Source organism: Bombus huntii, chromosome 2 (assembly GCF_024542735.1).
Source record: "Bombus huntii isolate Logan2020A chromosome 2, iyBomHunt1.1, whole genome shotgun sequence".
NCBI classification, from domain to species: domain Eukaryota; kingdom Metazoa; phylum Arthropoda; class Insecta; order Hymenoptera; family Apidae; genus Bombus; species Bombus huntii.
Genome location: NC_066239.1, coordinates 18,083,686 through 18,103,962, shown reverse-complemented (window position 1 = coordinate 18,103,962; position 20,277 = coordinate 18,083,686). Strand labels below are relative to the sequence as shown.

Sequence of the window (20,277 nt, the reverse complement as noted above, 5' to 3'; positions counted from 1 at the left end):
GAGTTAATTACGCGCGAAAACAATATTATCGAACGAATTATCGGACAGGAGAGCGAAACTCCGTTAAGTGCAGAGCCGACGGGGTCGCTCATTACCGGCCTCTTCCACGTAAATGTACTGCACGATATAAATTATTTAGGCGGATGGCCAATTGGCCGGATTCAAAGGGAACCGCTGTTCACCCTCTCTTCTTTCGTTTTGCTTTTTCTTTTCCAATTTTACTCCGCGTTCTTTCTTACCACGCGCTTTAATCCTATTATCGTCGATCGAGGACAAGGCTTTGGCCGAGATTTTCAGCCGACCGGGAAAATTTTTTCGATCGTACGTGTAATAGTACGCGCGAAATTGAACGCTTGTTTTTATAAGATGAAAGGTATTTAATTATGAGATCGTTCTCCTTAAAATACCACCCACCTTCTCTTTATCGTCGTAGAAGGCTGTATGGATCATTGGTTAACCAGGTTGAAAGCTTTACGAAAGAAACGATCGATCTCGCTATGCTTAAGCATGGTAGTTGGTTGAATTTTAATAAATTAAAAAATTTTCTCGGTACCCTTAATTATGATTGCAAATTTGTTAATAATCAATCGTAATTCGTTGTTATAGGAAACTAGAGATTATACTTGTTAATCATTCATAGTTGCGGAAATCTTACGATGTTTAAGGCTCCTTTAGAATATAACGTGTTCTGAAATATTCAGTGACTGTTTTAGTATTAACGCATATTCGCTTTCTGACAAATTCTGACGTATTTACATTTCACACTGAATTAATTATTCTATAGCAATGCTATTATCGATAATCTGAATATGCAGCTATAAATGGAATTTTCTACAATTACATTTGCATTGCTACGCTTATTTTTAGTTTCTTTACTTTAATTGCAATTCTTCTTCTAATCTCCAATTGCATAATTTTATTAGAAAAGAAGAACATTGATTAACGAATAAAGGTAGAAAGAGCTAAATCGTATTTTTGTACAACTATTTATTAACGGGTGATCTGCTTGCTCAAGCAGTTACATAATTGTCGTACAGTAATAAACCACAGGTTATTAGCACGATATCCGCTAGACACTTGGGATCTTCATAATATTTATTTACCGTTAAGGTGAAATTTTTATTCTTCTTGGAAAAAGTGCATTAAAGTGCATGTAATGATTTCTGTAAAGTCTAAGTTCAACCTACTTAGTAATCCTCTTTCGTCGCTGTTCGTAGGTTGATATTTGAATAAAGAAAGAGGAAGGAAACGTCTCGTTGATGTAAATTAAATGGGAGCATTACTCGATCATTCTTGATGAATTTAGTTAAAAATTAAACATTCTGTAAGAGAATTAAAATTGCATCGTAACTTCTTGATCGAATGCTTTCACTTTGAGAAATCGTGTTTGTTTGAATCGCGTGTTGTTTTAAACACGATGAATTTTTAATATCGCAGGGTGCTGTCTTTCACGCGATGCACAGTCGAGTTCGTGATATCGATTTGGTTTAGTTTACGAGGCTAGTGGCCGATATTAACGAAAGCGTGAAAAACCACTGAAAACTTCTCCTTCACGGACAATTTATTATTGCAATAAAAAGCGTTTTATTTTCTCGCTATGCGCATTATCGATAGTCGAATTCAACAAGAGAGTATTTATCGATTACAGGTTCGAACGCGGTTTCTCGTCAGTTCGCATAAAATCGTAAAGTTTCGCATACGAGATATCAGATTTTACGGTAGGATGAAGACGGATAAAAGTCGGTCTTGATTTACCTCTCTTTCGAAATGAACGAAGAAGGAGCGCAAAGATATCAGGTTTTATACTGTTCGCGTAGCTACTTAGCGAAGGAAAAAACTGAACAGTTCTGGTCCATTGATTTTTCATTTTGTAATTTTGTATCACTCGAGTGTTTCAAGATGTATGTAATTTAAAATAAAAAAGAGAAAAAAATAGGTTAAATTATACATATCGCTGTGTGTACATGAGTGTTAGCGGCAACGCTCTTTGGGACGATATACATGCATGTAATAGCAGATAGCTCGGCGCTATTTAGCCTCACCATAATTTATAGCTGGTCCGAGGGTTCAATAAGGACCCTGCCACGGTAGGGTGCTTGAGTGAATGTTTGGAAAGTCGATAACTGGCGATTCGAAGTCGCCGAGCTATGAGTTATCGATGATACGACTGTTTAGAGTTTAAAGGATGCGTGACATAGTTTAGAAATAGCAAGCGGTCCAACGTTGCATTGTCGAAGAACGAAGACATTGTTTAAACGGTTTAAACGGCCAGAGATGTCTTTTATTTAGCATGGGATTAGAACCTTTTACTCTTCTCGGTGTCCACTAGTCCAAGTAACGAACTCTTTTCTTTAACGCCCTGTATATACAGGGTGGTTGGTAACTGATGGTACAAGCGGAAAGGGGTTGATTGAATATAGAATAACAATTTTTTCTTTTTAATTTTTTTTTTTAATTTTTTTAAAAATCTACAGTGAGATCCGTTATAACGAAACGTGATAAAGTGCACGCGTACCGAGCGAAAATTCAAAGTCGATTTTCTCGAAAACAAAGCCTCAAGCGAAAAACTTTTATTCTATGTTTTCGACTTCTTTTTTCGCGTAGAATCACCCCCCTTTCCGCTTGTACCACCAGTTACCAACCACCCTGTATATCAAATATACGTAATACATATATATGTTACATTTTTTTAGAGGAAATATTAGTTTAACGATGAAATAATAAATACAATATCTGGATTTTCAAGTACTAGCAAAGTATCATGCAGTATTAATAAAAACTTGATGTTTATAAAGCAGTTTTAGATCTACAAAGTACAGAAGCCGCCCGTAACTATTAGACGCTGAATCCTGAATAAATTAGAATCCCATTCGAGGGTATCAAACTGTCTGATTTTATCGAGGAATGAAACCGGCGAGTTTTATTGGTTTTCAAGGGGCTTTAGGAATCCTTAGGGTAAAAGGGAATAAGACATCATATCCACGATCTTGGGAATTCGTTCGATTCACTTTGGACGGGGCATATTATTTGGTATTGTTGTTCTAAACATAAAGTTCGCCAGAAAGCACAATTACACAAGTAATTCTTTCAATGTTTCATTTGGTAAATCATACATTCTAGTCTTATTTTATGTTTAACTCTAATAGAAAAATTAGCAAACTTTCTAAGGTCCTTAGGTTTATTTCACGAGGATTTATTGTTCCCATAATTATTTAGAAAGTCGACGTATTCTCGACTTTGAGGATTTTTAAATACATCGTGAAACTCAACGTATTCGAACAACTTTTTCCTGCACATGTTACCACCAGACTCTCCTACTTTTCGAGATATTCGCGAAAGCTGTCGGTACTAATACGATGAATTTCGTCCACACGTGCCTATCCGTGCCACAGCCACAAGCATAGCCGGCAGATTTTCTGCCTCCTCCAATTTCCGTTTACATAAACTACAAACAAAAGATAAGAATTAGGTTTAGGTTGGATGTTATTTTATTCGGCCACTCATTAAACTCGAGTTGCGCGAAAACAAAAGGGCGCTTCTCCATCGTATGCAGATTGTAACGATACGAATGCGTTCGACGCATACGTGTGATTTGGGTTTAAGCTTTTGACGTAGACGCGTGCGTCGAAATTTCACCTTAAAGCGACTGACAATCAATGCTGACGCATATGCCATGACGAACGCACAATTGTAAGCAGAGTGTATCGTAGTGGTGCCGTTTTTTTGCGAATCTCTGAAAAGCTAGGAGATTCGTATACGTACGTGCATAGGAAAAGCATGTTCAAAGTGTTGATTTCTTTAACATATTTAACGATCATCGAAATCGAGAACGCGTTGTTTTTCTAAATACGTAATTACCATTGTTTCTTAAAATATGTATGTCGCATCAATAAAGCCATATGTTCACTTAAGGGTGTTTGTAGAAAAACCATAATCGCAAATACAGTTATCTTATCTTTTTCATACGTCGTGTCTGGGACATTTAGAACGCCATTGAATCGGATTTATAGCAATTGATTGTTCCTCTAGTTTTCGAAGCAATGAATGGAATTTCTTTTTTTCTTTTTCACAAAGCCTTTTTGTACGCGAATTTCATTGAAAATTTACGATGACACGTGTTTCCTTTTATTATCTATTTTCTTATCAGCCCTGACGACTTATGGGATACACGCGCTTTGTATACATGTCATTTATACGCTTGCACCACATTATGCAAATCACAATGTTACGTAAGAAATATCGTTTCAGTATATTGACAGCGATTGCATGTTTTCACACGAAGGAGACGGGTATTCTATAACGGACGTGCGTTACGTAAAAATATTACGAAATGCAAACTAAGGAGTTTAATTGTTGTACAAGGTGAATTTTATTTTTCATATTTGACTTATCGAAACGTGAAACGAAGGAAAAGGGAAAACATATAAAGCATCGAAATTATCGATTGCCTGTATACGTATAGCACGTACAGTGTTACGTCGAAGATCATCTAGATACCATTTTCAACATATAGTATCAGCAATGCGCTTGGTTTGATGTTCGATTCGAGACGATCATGTATGGGTAATTAATTTCACGATTAATCCGTTCAGGTTGTAATGACCGAATTATATTATTGATTGTACTTATTAAGCGCTCTAATTAATGCTTGCCGATAGCTTTATCGATGACGAGTCGCCACAGAAATCATGCTAAGATTATTAGCGGCGCACATAAGTTCGAAAGTGAAGTAATTAATTGGTTCCGCGCGGAACGAACACTCCTTTGATTTGTCTCTAATGTCTCATTAGAGATTCCATAATTACGATGAATCTCTGCTGCTTCACCCGTGTCTGACGACGTAAGAAAATTTTAGGGTCAATCACGTTTGTGCAAAGCTTGCGTCAGGCTTAACAAACTTATTAATTAATACCACTCTGCTTTCTTTTCGTTAAAGCCTGTTACAATTTCTCGTTTCCTCCTTTCCACGAATATTCCGAGATCTTTCCGATCAATAAAGGTGAATTAATTCTGATCGAAAAATGTGAATAAATGATATTAATTAATAAATAAATAATAAAAGGGGAATACTGAAAGGTAAATTCGAATTGTTCTAAGATATTTGGAGAAACATCTGCTTTCTTAGTTTTTTGAATAATTACATTTGTAATTGGTTCGGGTGATATATATATATATATATATATATATATATATATATATATATATATGCTCATAGTAATTTTTAACGTCTCTAGAATTTGTCGGCTTTCGTCTAAATTGGTTCTGTTGAAAATCAATGGTTTATCTAATCAGACCACGGCCTTTATCTTCCTTCGATATCGCCTCATTAACCTTTTAGTTGGGATCGTTTTATATGTTTTTCGTGCATGTACCGATACAGGAGGATCGTGTACGCGCATAGCCAACTGCGGAGCGATTCAGCGAAATTGTTGGTACGCCTGGCACATGCGACTCCATTGTAATCCTCGGTGTCATGCGACTGCGGAAAGACGCCGTTTCATAAGGAAACAACGACAAAGCGCTCGTACGCTTACGGACTTACGTATTGCAGACATCTAATAAGGAGTCTTTGCCAGATGATTCTTCCTCCCTTTCGTCGTTCTCATTCCATTCGTGAATCCCTTTTTCTTCCTTGCATCCAGCTCTTTGTAATGAACATGGTAGCCGTAGCCCGTAGCCTCGTTTCAAAATGCCAGACGTTTCCACGTTTATTCCATACCTTCGGCCGGCTTTGCTTATCGGAGAGAACGCGCGAATAACATTTCTATTGAAATAGAAACCAGATAGCAAAAGTATGGAATGTTTCTGCAGAGACGTTCCGTGAGTCTTTTATTGTCGGCCAGAGTGTGAGAGTGAGAGAGAGAAAGAGAGAGAGAGAGAGAGAGAAAGAGAGAAAAGACGACAGTTCAGCAGACATTCGAAGAAGAATTCCTTTGCAAGAGGAAAGCCGTTCAACTCTGCGTACAGGTTTTTGAAAACTACCCGACCATTTTGAACGAGCACACGTACCCTTCTTAAGAGTCGGGAAGACGACGAGTTTCAAAAAGATTTATATTTTTCCTTACTTGGTTTTATTTATTTCTCTTGAATTGTATTTCTATATTTTAAGTCTACAAGCGTATATACGTTAGGATTTTTACACGTGAAAACGACGAGTGTTATTCTTCACACTCTTGAGAATCGATATTATTAGTAAATTTCATTTTATGTTGTATGTATGAGTAGTATCCTGGCAGCGAAAGATACGAGGAAAACGTGTTTATTGTACAATTACGCGATGAAATCGATAAAATACCATATCGTGTTTGTCTCTCCCTCGACGATAATTCGCTGGGATGGAGCAAAAAGTGCCTGTCTCCCCTATCAGATACTTCTTCCAACCACGCATCATCTTATTCTCATTACCCGATAGGCGAATCTTAATCCAATACACAAAATATCAACAAAAAGTATGCCAAGATACGTTAACTCTTATTCGTCACAATGCCCTGCTCAACGGTTGATATGTTCTCTTTGTACAGAAATATAATCACGTAGCATCTTTTATGGATCGAAACGATTTCAGCGTATGAATTCAAAATTTGTTTGCGAGAATAAAGACGGCATTCCAGACACAACATCGTCTTCTCATCGTTTGCCAGGTTGAATGCTTATTCCCGGGGTTTATTCTCGCCATGATGCAGATCCTCGACGAACACGGTTCAACATTTTCAACCGAGCTGATACGATGTGACGGGGTTACTTTCGACGCAGAGACATCATCCCATCCGTGAATCTTTCACGATCCTGTGATAAGCCGCGATAACGTATCGGATTTACACGTCACGTAAATATTATCTTTAATATAACTGAGTTATAAATAACAGCCGGGTTATACCGTGGCCTCTCATCGTCGACCCAGCGCGTTTTCATCGTTCACGAGCGTTGCGTTTTCGTAGCATTGAGACGCGCGACACGGGGAAAAAGTATGGGGTTGAAAGTATCCCATTAACTTGGTACAGGTGCGCGCACACACGAGCAGCCTTCGCACGTGTGCTCGCTGAAGAACGGATACAATGGAACACGCGAGTGCGGCACAATGTCGACGAGAACATCGACAAGAACTTCTCGTCTGGTATTCATACGTAGAAGCCTATTGTCTCGAGTTGTTCGAAGGTAAAAGACATCACGCGCAACTTCGTACGCGAAGCGATAGTATATAGCTTCGCGCACATTTTCCATAGAATTTTGTCGCTTCTCGAGCATCATTTACTCTCTCTCCGCCGCTATCCTTCTCTTACCTCCTTCGTGCCAACCTAGAACCGTCGTGCATTTTAGTTTATGACGTTTCGGCAACACTTTCGCTTTGTCTACGTTACTCTCGTACCAGCTTTCTAGAAACTAGACGGTGGCTAAGCTTCTTTGACGGGTCGGCTATAGTTTTTATACAGAACTTTACATCAAAGTGACGAGCAACTTTAAAAGAAAGAAAAAAAAAAAATAAAAGAAAGAAAGGAAAGAGGAAGAATGAAAGAAAGGAATGTGAACCAACAGCTCTTGTGATATCTCTTTCGTTGGTTCGCTGGAATATATATTTTAAATACTCAATCTGTCAAGTACCGTGGGCATAAACATACGAGGTGTTCCATCGATGTTTTTTTTATTTCAAATATCTCTGTTATTTCGAATAACAAACGAATATTTATGAAAGGTGTGTAGATAAAAGAATGACATAACAATGCAATCAGGTATCGATATTTCTTTATAGCAAGAGGCGGAGGTGAAGGTTAAATCGAATGTTCGATTTGTTATAATCAAATTTAATAAAATACCGAATTAGATCAAAGATGTATAACATAGAATGATTTTAATAGAATAGTGAGTTTGGTGTATAAAGCTACTAAGGTACTTCATTTATTTTAGACTTTACCGCATTCGAGTTTCTATTAATGGAATTGATTATTCATAGTCGACACTATTTTACTAATCATGAATTAAACCAAGTCCACAGTTCTGAATGGGTTTTCCCGTTTCACTATGCTATTGTTTTCTCCGTTGGGCAGACTGGTCAATGCTCTGGAAGTCATCCAATCTAGCATAAGCAAACAAGTCTACTTACAAACTTTGCTTTACCCACACAGAGTATGTATGAAGATACGATTTGTAAACAAAAACTCCATCAATCTTTGCAAATGAACTCCCACAATTAACCAACTCGGCAACTTCTAATTTGTCCAAGAATAATAATCCGCGTCCTCGATTAAAGAGAGTGCTCTTTGTGCATGTCATGATGATTCGTGGCTGCGATTATTTTCTCTAAATAATCGACATATATATATATTAGTTCTATCTGATAATGATACATTTCACGATAAAAGTAACAGGTGTACGTTAAAAATCTGCGATAGTCACTCGTACGTCGATTTCCATTACTCTTTCAGTTTTCTGGTTCAATTAATTTTTTATATTATTTGTTATTTATATCTGCCAAGAGACTGGACTATCAAGCTTAAAACTCTAGAAACAAAGAACCGAAGAATATAATAATATGAATTTGAACCCGGACAAACTTCGCGACACTCCGAAATACTTTGATTAAAAATTTTTGATTAAAATTCTCCTATTAGAATATTTGCATTTTATTTCACTTCCGTACCGTTTCTTTGATATTACAGTGCCAGGGTATTAAATACGTTCCCACTAGTTACATTTCTTCTATAAATAATTCTAAAATTACGTATGAATATTTAAGTATCGTTTGATTTGCGTAGCGATTCTGCCCGATTTCGTGATTTCAGACTCGGTTTAGTACTAACGGGACTTTTTTTTCGTGCTTTTGGTATTGCATATTGGATTTCAATTGCATCTGGCTAGACGCCAACCTGTGTAGATATCAAATGACATCGTGTACGGGGAAGGACGGTATTTTTAAGTGGTCCAAAGTAATTAATTTGGAAAGAAAAGATAATTAAGTGATATGCACCTGTTGGTTGTACCCGGTGTCCGCTGGTCACGAACTTTGAATGCGTAGTAGTGACAGTAGCTCGAGTATGCACCGACTGTTTTAAATTATTATTTTCCCGCGAGGTCATCGCTGTTGCTTTACCAAGATTTCCGCAACATGTATGAATTTTCATGCACTGTAATAGCTAACGCAACGATATTTCGTTTATATTTTCCGCTTTTAAATCGATATTGTTTTCGTTTCACTCATACGTTTGGTATCAGTTAACCGTAAGCTGTTGAATTATTGATGGTCTGAAAAACCGTATGTTTTTCGCTAAACTTTGGAACGAAAAAAAAAAAAAAAAAAAGAAATGAGAGAAGAAAACGGAACATCAACAATACAGGGCAAATTACGAAACTAGCGAAATAAAACTTAGTTAATTTGCGCTTAAGCGAATATGCTAACCTTTTTTTCTCTTTGTCGCTTTACGTGCGTGCGTTCTTTCCTGAAACGGCCTCTGCATACATGTTTAACGTTAAAAAATTTAATACTAGAAACGAATCGATACGAGCCGAATGGAACCTCCATCGTCAACTCCGTGCTTTCATGCGCTTGGGAAATTATGATTTCCCGGAATCGTAACACTTTCGTGCGTCCCATTTGACCTGTTACGTTAGCTAAAGAGAATATTACGTGTAACTTCTCCTGACAATTGTGTTAACGTGGAAAAATTAGTATCAAGATTCTTCCCTGATTCAAATCTTTTTGCTAAAATGTGTGTATGACGTTACATTAATGAACCGTGTGAAACCGCAACTGCACCTGTTTCGATCGTTCTATCGCTACAGAAGCAATTTTCTTATCAAACGGCTTCCATCTTTCAAAGTTACGATCTTCTCCATATGCAGGTTGCCGTCAAAAGTAAGTGGGAGTTGGTGTAAATGAGATATCAAAGGGTTTGGTAAACGATTATTTATAGAGATATAATAATTACTTTGTGTCACAAAATATCTGCAAATCTGTCCTAGAAATATCAAGATAGAAATACGATGAGTCTCATCGTTGTTGTCTGTTTTTCCTATTTGCGGTGTATATGTAGGTGTATCGAGGTTTATCTTTGAGCAAGTAAGTTGAGAAATTGTATTCACACAAGTAGTTGTAACAGACATCTAAATTGTATCTGTTTACGTTAAGTTTCAAATACAATTTCTACTATATTTAAAATTTTAATGCAAGCCTAATCCAACTTTCTCGTTTACTCCTAAAGAACAAAAGGAGCTACAGAAAGTCCTGTATTCAGTTCACTTGACCGATACTTACGATATTTATTGGACATTTAAAAGCGTAAACATTTACAGAAAACATACGATAAACGTTAAACGCGATCCCATTGAATACCGAGACTTATTAACATTGTAAATGCGTGGCTGCTCAGTGTTTTTGTAACCTCTGCAAAATATAATACTTGTATTTAAATATCTCGTCTTTTTTATATACATATATTTTCAGATCCGGTTCCAATTTTATCAATATAATTATGCCAATTCAGTCTCCTATAACGCAAACGATACATTCACAGAAAATGTCTACAAATATTTAAATATCTTCATAAGCTTCTGTATATTTCATCTTACAAGTCGTTTTTTAAAAACACCCAGTATATTATACAGGGTGGTTGGTAACTGGTGGTACAAGCGGAAAGGGGGTGATTCTACGCGAAAAAAGAAGTCGGAAATATAGAATAAAAATTTTTCGTTTGAGGCTTTGTTTTCGAGAAAATCGACTTTGAATTTTCGCTCGGTACGCGTGCGGTACGTTATAACGGATCTCACTGTAGATCGTTGTCTCGATGGAAAAATTTTAAAAAAATTAAAAAAAAATTTTTATTCTATATTTTCGACTTCTTTTTTCGCGTAGAATCACCCCTTTCCGCTTATACCACCAGTTACCAACCACCCTGTATACACACCGAAACAATCGCGCAATCGATGTTTCTGGGTAGCGAGCTTTTTCACCCCTGGAATGGTAGAAGAATCCATTCCCTGCTCGCGAAGCGTTAACAAGAACACTTTTTCGCATGACAGAATAAATGCGGCTGATTATCGTCCTACGGACAGTTCGGATTACACGTCGCGTGGCTGTGTACGCGACTAACGACGCTTGCGTGTGTACTACAGCAACTTTGGTGAAGCCATTCCTGTGTCTTGCAGTTAACCTTAGGCCAGTTATTCGTTCGTATAGGTTCCAGCTCATTGTCTGGCATTTATTAGTACAGGTCATTGCTTTAAATCTCCGTTGGTTCGTTAAAATCTTGCCTCTGTTCGCCGATGAGCACGCACACTTACGGAAAGGAGCACGAACCCACGGCACGTCAGCCTCATAAGCTTGCGCGAGTCAGGATACGTATACGGGTCACTTCGTGACCTTTTCATTAGGACCGTTAAAAAAAGATTAGCGTCGGTACAACGTTATCTATATACTTGAATCCTTATTTACATTCGAGAAGTTTGCAAACACTCGATCTTTCATTCATCTGTTTTATTGTATTTGATAGGGGGAGGGGGGAAGGAGCGAGAAGATTTCATTTAAAAATAATAATCCACGAAATAAAGATTAGAAGATAAAAGAGAGGCACGCTATGTATACAAAGTGCATTGTTCGATTACCACAAATGTTTCCACCATCATTGATGAAATGTCTAGAGGGATTGTGCAAGGACGATTATATATAAAAAGGTCAATAAATTATATATTTATTCTAGGTTTTTTTTTATAATTATATGGGCCATTTAGTACTTAATCCGTGTCAGGAAAATGAATTCCATGTCAGCTCAATAATCTTCCCAAAAGTTACTTTTTGACTCTTCATATCGTGGAGTAAATCATTGATGTCCTCTTTTAAACGAAATTTAAAAGGTATTGCTTATAATTTATGATACTCTAGTGGACTCTAAATTCAAGTAGCTTTATTATTCGTAATAAAAGATCCCCGGTTTTTAATTTTGAGTTTAACTCCGTTTATATCGACGACAGGTAATAAAAGAGTTAGAAACTTCGCATATACGGTGTTTTTAGTCCATAACAATTGGGTGTAATTCCAATCGATATTATAATCTACGCGTGAATAATATCTGGATTGTTTGATCTAGACGTCTCTCTGAATCTGATTAAGTCCAATCGGGGTGGCGCGGCGCGGTGCTGCTACTGTTCAATATGTTGTACGGTGAAACAACAATGTAGAAATAGCTTCCTATCGATGCAACGCTGTGTTCTCGTGTTCAGTTCTACGGGTTTCCAGTCGAAACTCTAATTTATGTATTTCCATCAAAAACACATTATTTGTACCGTAGAATTTGTTTGAAATATCATTTCGATGACCAACACATATACAGCAACACGATATCTAATAATATAACTTAAAATATTAGATTTTTATGGATCGATTCGAAAGGTGGAGCGATGTCACCATGATTGAACGTCAAGCGTGGTAGTTAAAGATTCAGCTTGTAAAGTTAGTTGTTTCGAGTATAGTACACGTAATATAATCTCGATAATCTTAAAGCAAGAGTTGGTTGTGTTGTTCGGCGACTATTACGTTTTAGCTTTCTATCTTATTTGTAGCTAATTTTCAACAGGTAGGTAGAGAAGCCAGGAATTCGAAGTTTTACGCCTACTGTATGTGGTATGCATACAATGTTGCTAGTGAGAAGAACACGAAACTATATATGTGCCTAGATAACATCGATGTTAGTATAGAGCGTAGGCTTTTGTGTAGGTGTTCTTTAGAGTTCAATCAGAGATCACTTTCGCCATAAATCAACATTGATAGTGTCGTAAATGAATTATAAATAGTAATTGGCCATTATATTATCGACTGGGTAATTCTGGGAAAATATATGTATAATTAATTTTCAACTAAAAGGAAAAGTATATGTGTTGCCATAATATAACGATATTCGAAATTGAGATCCATTAATCGTCAAATACCAGTTCTATAATTAACAGCAATATATATACATATCATGGAAAAAAATAACGTGAAATAAAAAGTATATCACACACCAGCAGCCAATTCTATGCATACTAAAAACAGCAGAGGAGCAGAAACTCAGCAGCAATTATCGCATTCGAGCGAACGGTACTCAAATATCTACTCGAACAAGGAAATTCCTTTTCTGAAGCTCGTTATGACGTAGAGAATTAATTATTTTTGAGATTCCAAGAAGCACGATAATAAGTCTTTCACGGTATTGTCTCCGCTGTATTCTGAGTGCCGATTTAAATGCTATAATAGAATGCGCTGCTACGTAAAAAAGTAATTTTGATAGCTTTGATGTCGAAGTACAAAGCACTCAAACATCTGCAGGAAACTTTTACGATCTAGTGAAACTGTATTTGTTAGAATTGGTTGTTGGATAAGATTGATTATATAATCTGGAACGATAGCTGTTTTTGTGAGCCTAAATTTAATGTTCTTGTTATATCTAGTTATGTATTACACGATTCATCGTATTTTAGATAATATACAATCAATTTAATATAATTCTTGATTAATACTCAATATACTATACAAATTTACAAGCTCTTTTATCCATACTTACAGCGTTTCAAGATACGTGTAAGAAACGTATTTTTAAAGTCTACATATATCACATAACGCATAGGTGACATAAAGTCTAGGTATATTATTGCAAAGATGAGAATAGAATTTTTCTTATAATCAATTACATGTAATCAGTTTGAATACGATAATATTTAGTGTAATATTTTCAAATGTCATCTTTGATATCGTCGTAAATAGATATCAATATTCATATTTTATATAAATTTCTTTTTCATATTTTTTTCTTTCTCTCTTCTGCAATGTGATATACAAAATGCGTTTCATTGTTCATCTCTCAATAATAAAAACAATTACATATACAACTGAATTGTATTGATCGAATAAACTCACCATTGTATATTTCAATATTCATACTTTCACAAACACACTGTTACTCTGTTATAAACCGCATATTATTTTCATCATGAATCTTTCGATCATTTCCACACGACGTCATCAGTTAGTTAGTCGGACAACGCTGCTTCTCTTTCAACCGTTCGATGTAAGATCAATCGGTCAAATACGGGTTTTATAATATCATTACCGACGCTTTTCTCCGGAAGAAATTGAATTCTCTTCTCGTTTTCGAATATTCAGATCTAATAACGTTTGGACGTGTGTGTGTGCAATTGTACAAGTGTGCACAGCCCTATCTGTCTACGCGTTCGGTAAATGCATATATGGAAGCCGTTTCAAGGCAGGCTCATTGTCGTTGAAGTGTCACACGTGAATTGCGGCGAATTGATTTATTCATAGATAGCGGATGCTCAATGGAAAATCGTGGAACGTCGAAATCGAATTCACCAGCCACCGGCTTCAATTTCCGTGTATATGTGTCTTCGGGATGCATTTAAAAGTGGCTGCCTATTTTTGTGACCAAGCCGAGCTTTCCAACGGGTTTCCATGGAATCGAAGATCCAAAGATGCAATGGCGTTCCAGCGTTTCAGTTAGAAAGTATAAATGCAGGATTAATTTGAAGAATAGAGTTCTGAAGATTTCGTACATTTAGTATCGTTTGTCCTACAAATTAAATAGTCGTCGAACATAAATTCATATTATATTAATTTGTCACGACAAAAAGTATAATTTGATGAAATCTTAGTGGTTCGACGTATCGACTGATGACCAGCTCTACTCTGTTCTTTTTATGCACGAACTTGTCGGAGTGGACATATTCTGTAATTCGAAAAAAGCAGTATGCAATTCGATTTGACGTTACGGTAAGAAGATAAATATCTGCTTCGAATTCGATGAGAGTCAGTCTTGTAATTACTGATGATTCTGCGCGTAAAAGAGGATTAGATACTTACCGAGTTATTACATTGATTCTACGACATCTTCTTCTACTATAAGTTTAGTTATAATAAAATTGTTTGTATGATCAGTATTTTACGATAATGTAGAGTAACAACGATGTTCTTTTCTAAGCTAAATTAATTATTATTTAATTTAATACATTAATTAAGCATAGGTAAAAATATTGGTAGGCAATGAATTCGAAATGATCATAAAATGACACAAAAGTCCTCGTAGAAACGTATATGTACTGTTTTCAAGGAGTGTCGTTTCCTATCTTCGTCGAATGATCTTGGCCTTAGGGTAGAATGAAATTAACCATTGACTCGCTTACGTTAAGACAAATAAGTGGAATAACCTACTTTCGTTTTAATTATTCCGAACGTCCAGCTGCGTGCATATTTACGTATGCTTTTAATCGAACCAGCGTGCTTTAATTCCATTTATGCACATGCTCGCACGCTCACACAGTTGATACGTTGATTTAGCGAAATTAAGCGACCCACGAGAACTGTTAATATTATCTTTTACCGGTATCGCGTAAACAATCATTCGGAATCAATCGGTACCTTTGATTTATGACCTATTTTCTCGTTTTCTGTTGCAGTGAAGAAGGCGCGGTTCGTCTGCGAGGAAGGTTTGTATCCTATGAAAACGGGAAGAAGAGTCTAATTGGGATCCAAACTTGAAGTTGTTCTAAAACGAGCCTTAAAGACTTGCACGAGCGTGGCGCAAATAGGTACCTGCACATGCAAATTACAAGCGATCAACGTTCACCGTGGGACGATTGTTTCGAAAATTGAGATAGAAGCGATACTATTCGCGAAATGAAGTCTTTACTCACGCTCTAGTTTTAAGGTTCGAGCAAAATTTGTTGCACTCTGATTGGAACGGTTCCAAGCTAAAGGTTATGCGATTCCTCAACCGGAATATCGCGATGTTCTGTTCATGCCGAAATAATTTTTCCGCGGTACCGGCGTGCAGATCCTTCGCGACAACGCGACGTTACGCGACTGCCAATTTCTCGAAGTCTTCCCTTTTATTTTTACCGATGTTTGCCTCAGTTTGTTTTCGAACATGCAAATAAGCTATGCTCCAATCCTCGCGAAGACTCCAGTTACATTAAACGATCAGATGCCTCGTAACTACCGACCGATTTAGTTCTACTTAGATCGAAAACTTAAATCGCTCTCTACGTGTTTCGTGAAGGAACGTGTCCTTGATATTTCTTCGATAGCTGCATTCGTTCATTAGTATCGTTTGTTCGCAAAAACGACTCGGTTCGCGACAAACCTAATGTTGCAGGGAAACGTTTCGAACGAATTATTAGAATCGTTAACGATAGAGATGTGTATCATAAAGGATTTCTTGGTGTTACGCGATTTGCTGAAAATACTCGAGAACGACATTGGAAATATGCAAAAATTTGTTATTCATCGTCCTAAATCGTTCCATTTTCTGTTTGAGAATGTCACGAATTCGCGATATCACAGTGAAACGGTTTATACCGGGCGTAGAATTTATTCTTTATTTTAAAGCGACCATCTTATTGCTAGTCATAAATGATCGTGATTTTTGTCGTGTCGCGGTGTTATTTAAAGCGAGACAATTTCCAGGAACAACAGCGATCTTTGCACATATATGCTGTTAATGCGTTTAAACTTTTCAAATCGTAGTAATTTCCTGTTACGTCTAGCCAGTTTACCGGCTCTCGTGTTTCATAGCATTCTCTCGCTAGTTATAGGCAAAAGCCTCGAGACTTTGAGTAACTTCGCATTCATATCGCGCGTCTTTTTACGTTGGGTTACGTGTATTACCGCATATAGCCTGAGACTAGTAGAATCATTGTTTTTCATGTAGATAATGTTGTGTATAGAAACGCAACGTTTATAGATAATTTTAATTGTGGAGTTCTGTTGCAAAATTGGATTATTACTATTGGAAAAATTGTACAGGTCACGATGAATTGTCTTGCACAACAGTAACAAGGCTGATAATAAAACGTATAAAATTCTAAAAGTAAATTTTACAGTTAACTTGCAAATCGCTTAAAGTTATAAAATTATCAAAGTCTCAAGTTACTAATTGTTAATTTTCTAATATTATTAGTCGGTAAATTAAATTGCGCAAGAGAGGCCTGCACGGAGTGCTATCAGAGTTAACGTTTCAGTGTGACCAATTTCTATCGTTAGACAGGTACTGCGTCGATTGTCAGTTTATTTTGTTTCACACACTTCTGACGAGACATAACAACGATTCTGTTACATAAACTCATTTATATTTTCATGATATATTGTTTGCTAAGGCTCCAGTATAATTTAGCTTAAACAATATGATAATAACAAAGTTACCAAGATTTCAGAACCACAGATGTACATATTTGAACCTTTACTATCAGAATTCACTTGACATTCCACGAGTAACTTGGAGCCAAGGTTTCTGTATCCCAAGGGACTACCTGATTCCGCAGTCCTATTGCCACAAGAGTTCTCTTAATCCGAAGAACCGCTTAATTCCAGGGTTCAGTCACACGAAAGGTCCATTTTTAGCCATAGAGTTCGTTTAACCAAGATTTTTATATTTTTTGGAACTATGTAGCTTTTCGAGGCTGCTGGTTTTTGCAATCTGTTTAATGATTCTTGCAAGTTCGTGGTAGAATTCGTTTGGTTATAGAATTCACTTGACCTGAGAGCTCACCTAGCGCCAACAATTTCGATTCCATAAATAACTTTGTCGCAGAATTTGCTTCTGCCAGCTCTGAGGATCTTTAAAGCGATAATAATTCTGAATTCGAACAGTCACATACCTAAATGAGGCTCTGGGTCCAAATTGATCCTAAGACTCGTGATCGCTGCCATAGACGATAAATGGGCCTTACGGAAGTTACCTGTGAAACCAAGATGTTTTGATAATCTCGTTGTATAAGTAAATCCTGGCACTATACGGTTCCTGGTGTTAGGTGGACATTTTTGAGTCAAGCGGTACGCGATGCTATGTGGTTTCCTGGAGTAAGTGGATTCCGGCATCGTGTGGCAAGTAGGGCCAACAGATTGAACTTTGAACGACTTTAAACGATAGACGCTCTGTAGTCTATGGTGTCGTATAATCACTAATACCAGAGCATCAGGCGATAAGTAGCGTATATGGCTTGCAGCGTTAAACAGATTCTCCAGCTAAGTGAATCTTGGTACTTCGTGAGCTGTAAATCCTTAGAATTTCTATAATTCATTTATTACACACTTTAATTGCTTATTGTATATCTTGTGAATTTACAATTATCTATATAGCACATCTTATATCTCAACGAAGAAGTTATCCGAGTCTCGTTTTGTAGATTCCTGTCTTTATTCAATATCTTTAAACACATTTGCGCGAATCTACAGCCATTCGAATCTTGTTTCTTTTATCTGAATGGTTTGACATCAGACTTCGAGATTCCAAGAAAATCTTTTTTATGTTCATCTTGCCATTGACTAAACTCGCTAAATTTACTTCTCAGCTCTTACAAGCTCATTTCCACTATTTCCACATACATTTCTACTATTAATATCGCCAAATAGTTAATGTCGATTCGTATATATATAACTTTAGTTAATTCTAGTTAGTTTGAAAATTTGATTCTAGTTATTGAATATTAAAGTCGTCGATTGAATTTTTAAATAGTCGGGCAAATCCGGCTGCAGCGATGAGAACGACCTGAAGCTATGCTAATATCGCTAATGTATGCACGTACTTAAATAAACGAATGCAAGAGCTTTTTGTATCGAAGTAACCTCGCGTTCACTTCGATGTACGAACACGTGAACGAGGAATTGTTTAGAAGATTCTGATAACAGGTAATATATCATGCAAATCAGAGTGAAACGTTCTTCCTGGTGTATCGCTGGAAATGCGATCATTTCAGATGAAATAAGACACCAACAAGAATTTCAATTATGCAAAACGGCTCAGGCTTGCGCTCGTGTGTCCCACTTAAACGACAGCCTCCGTTGTTGTTATTAATAACTCGTTTTACGGCAATTACATTAACCGTAATTAAATATTCATCGATAATGGAAATTGTCTCGCTTTATGAATCAATAAAAATATATTGCTACACAAGCAGTATCGTAAGCAAGGGAATTGCAGATCGACATCGAAATTCCATCTATTTCTCTCTATCTCTATACGTAATCTCACCATTCGAAGAAATTTTTCATTCTATCAATTAATTAATAGAAATTAATAGAATGTTTCAATTATTTTGATAATAATTTCAATTTTTTATCTAGACGATCCATATATTACCTCGTTTATCACATTGTCTTTCAGTTCGTTCATTTTTTTTCTACACGGTCGTATAATTTTTAATTCTCGATAATAATAATTAAATCTCGAGCGTTTTTGGACCAATTAATTCGTCAATTCTAAGTATCGATCCGTGCGTGGCTTCGTTGATTCGATCGCTGTGATACAAACTTCAGTCGGCAGGAACAATTTCGTTGCACGTAGTAGCAAAATATCTAGTCAGTGTAGTTGAAACACGCATCGAATATCGTAAAACGGATTTTTTTCACGAGTTATCGAGAGCTTGCAGCCGGAATATATACTCGTGCACAGACGACGGAGTCGGAAGCTTATAGAGCTTTACGGTTCGTCTGCGCCGTTTTCCAGGCACGCAGATGGGTCGAAAGACTATCCGTATCTTTGGTAAATTGAGAAACGATCGGGCTTCCTTCGAGAGAATGTTACGATTCTATGTATCTGCGTGCCTCTGATCTTTTCTTATCGATTCGACATCGACTTACGGATGTTCACAGTCGCCATGGGTTGTTAGACGGGTTAAGCTTTGACAGCTTATCGAGAAAACCTCGTCACGAAGGATAATCGTTTGTATTTATTTAATTATATGTAAAGTAACTCACGAAAGTATTAGATCGTTCGAAAAAATCGTAGCGGGAGTTAAAAAGGATTTAAGCGAAGTTAAACCTTTTGCCATCTGTAACTTCGTGAATTTTTTTTTTGAAAAATCGCGCGTCTCTTTCAATAATAAATTCCTTCGAGTAATTTTTTCGAGGCTTCCAGAGTACTTAATTTCTTGTACAATATTTTTCGGATAAAATGTAAAATGATCTGACTTATATTCTTCTTTAGTGATTTTCATATTTTAAGATATTCGTGTTGTGTACTAATCTTCTAGTAAACGTATGTTCGTAATAGATGTTTTGTAAGCTCCATACATATACAATTTTATCGATATAATATAATTACCATAGTCGCTCTCGTTATAGCGTTAATGAATTTTAGAAACTTTCATATGACGCACACGATACGTGCGTAAAAATTGTTTGCGTTGAGTGCCTGTTGAACATTTTCACGAATCTTGAAACGAAACACTTGAAAGTGTTTCGGTAATTTCCATAAATGACGCTTTAATTGTCCCATGACGAGAAGGTACGCGACAGAAATATAA

At 36.6% G+C, this 20,277-nt stretch overlaps 1 protein-coding gene across 7 annotated transcripts in view; it reads left to right on the top strand.

The window, feature by feature from the left end:
• LOC126874335 (protein unc-13 homolog B-like) overlaps window positions 1–20,277 on the top strand; it is a 379,726-nt gene that overhangs the window by 12,321 nt on the left and 347,128 nt on the right. For all 7 annotated transcript variants that reach the window (XM_050636351.1, XM_050636341.1, XM_050636331.1 and 4 more), the window contains exon 2: window positions 15,433–15,462. In XM_050636351.1, the coding sequence (XP_050492308.1) occupies window positions 15,433–15,462 (30 nt within the window). The remainder of the gene's footprint in view (window positions 1–15,432; window positions 15,463–20,277) is intronic.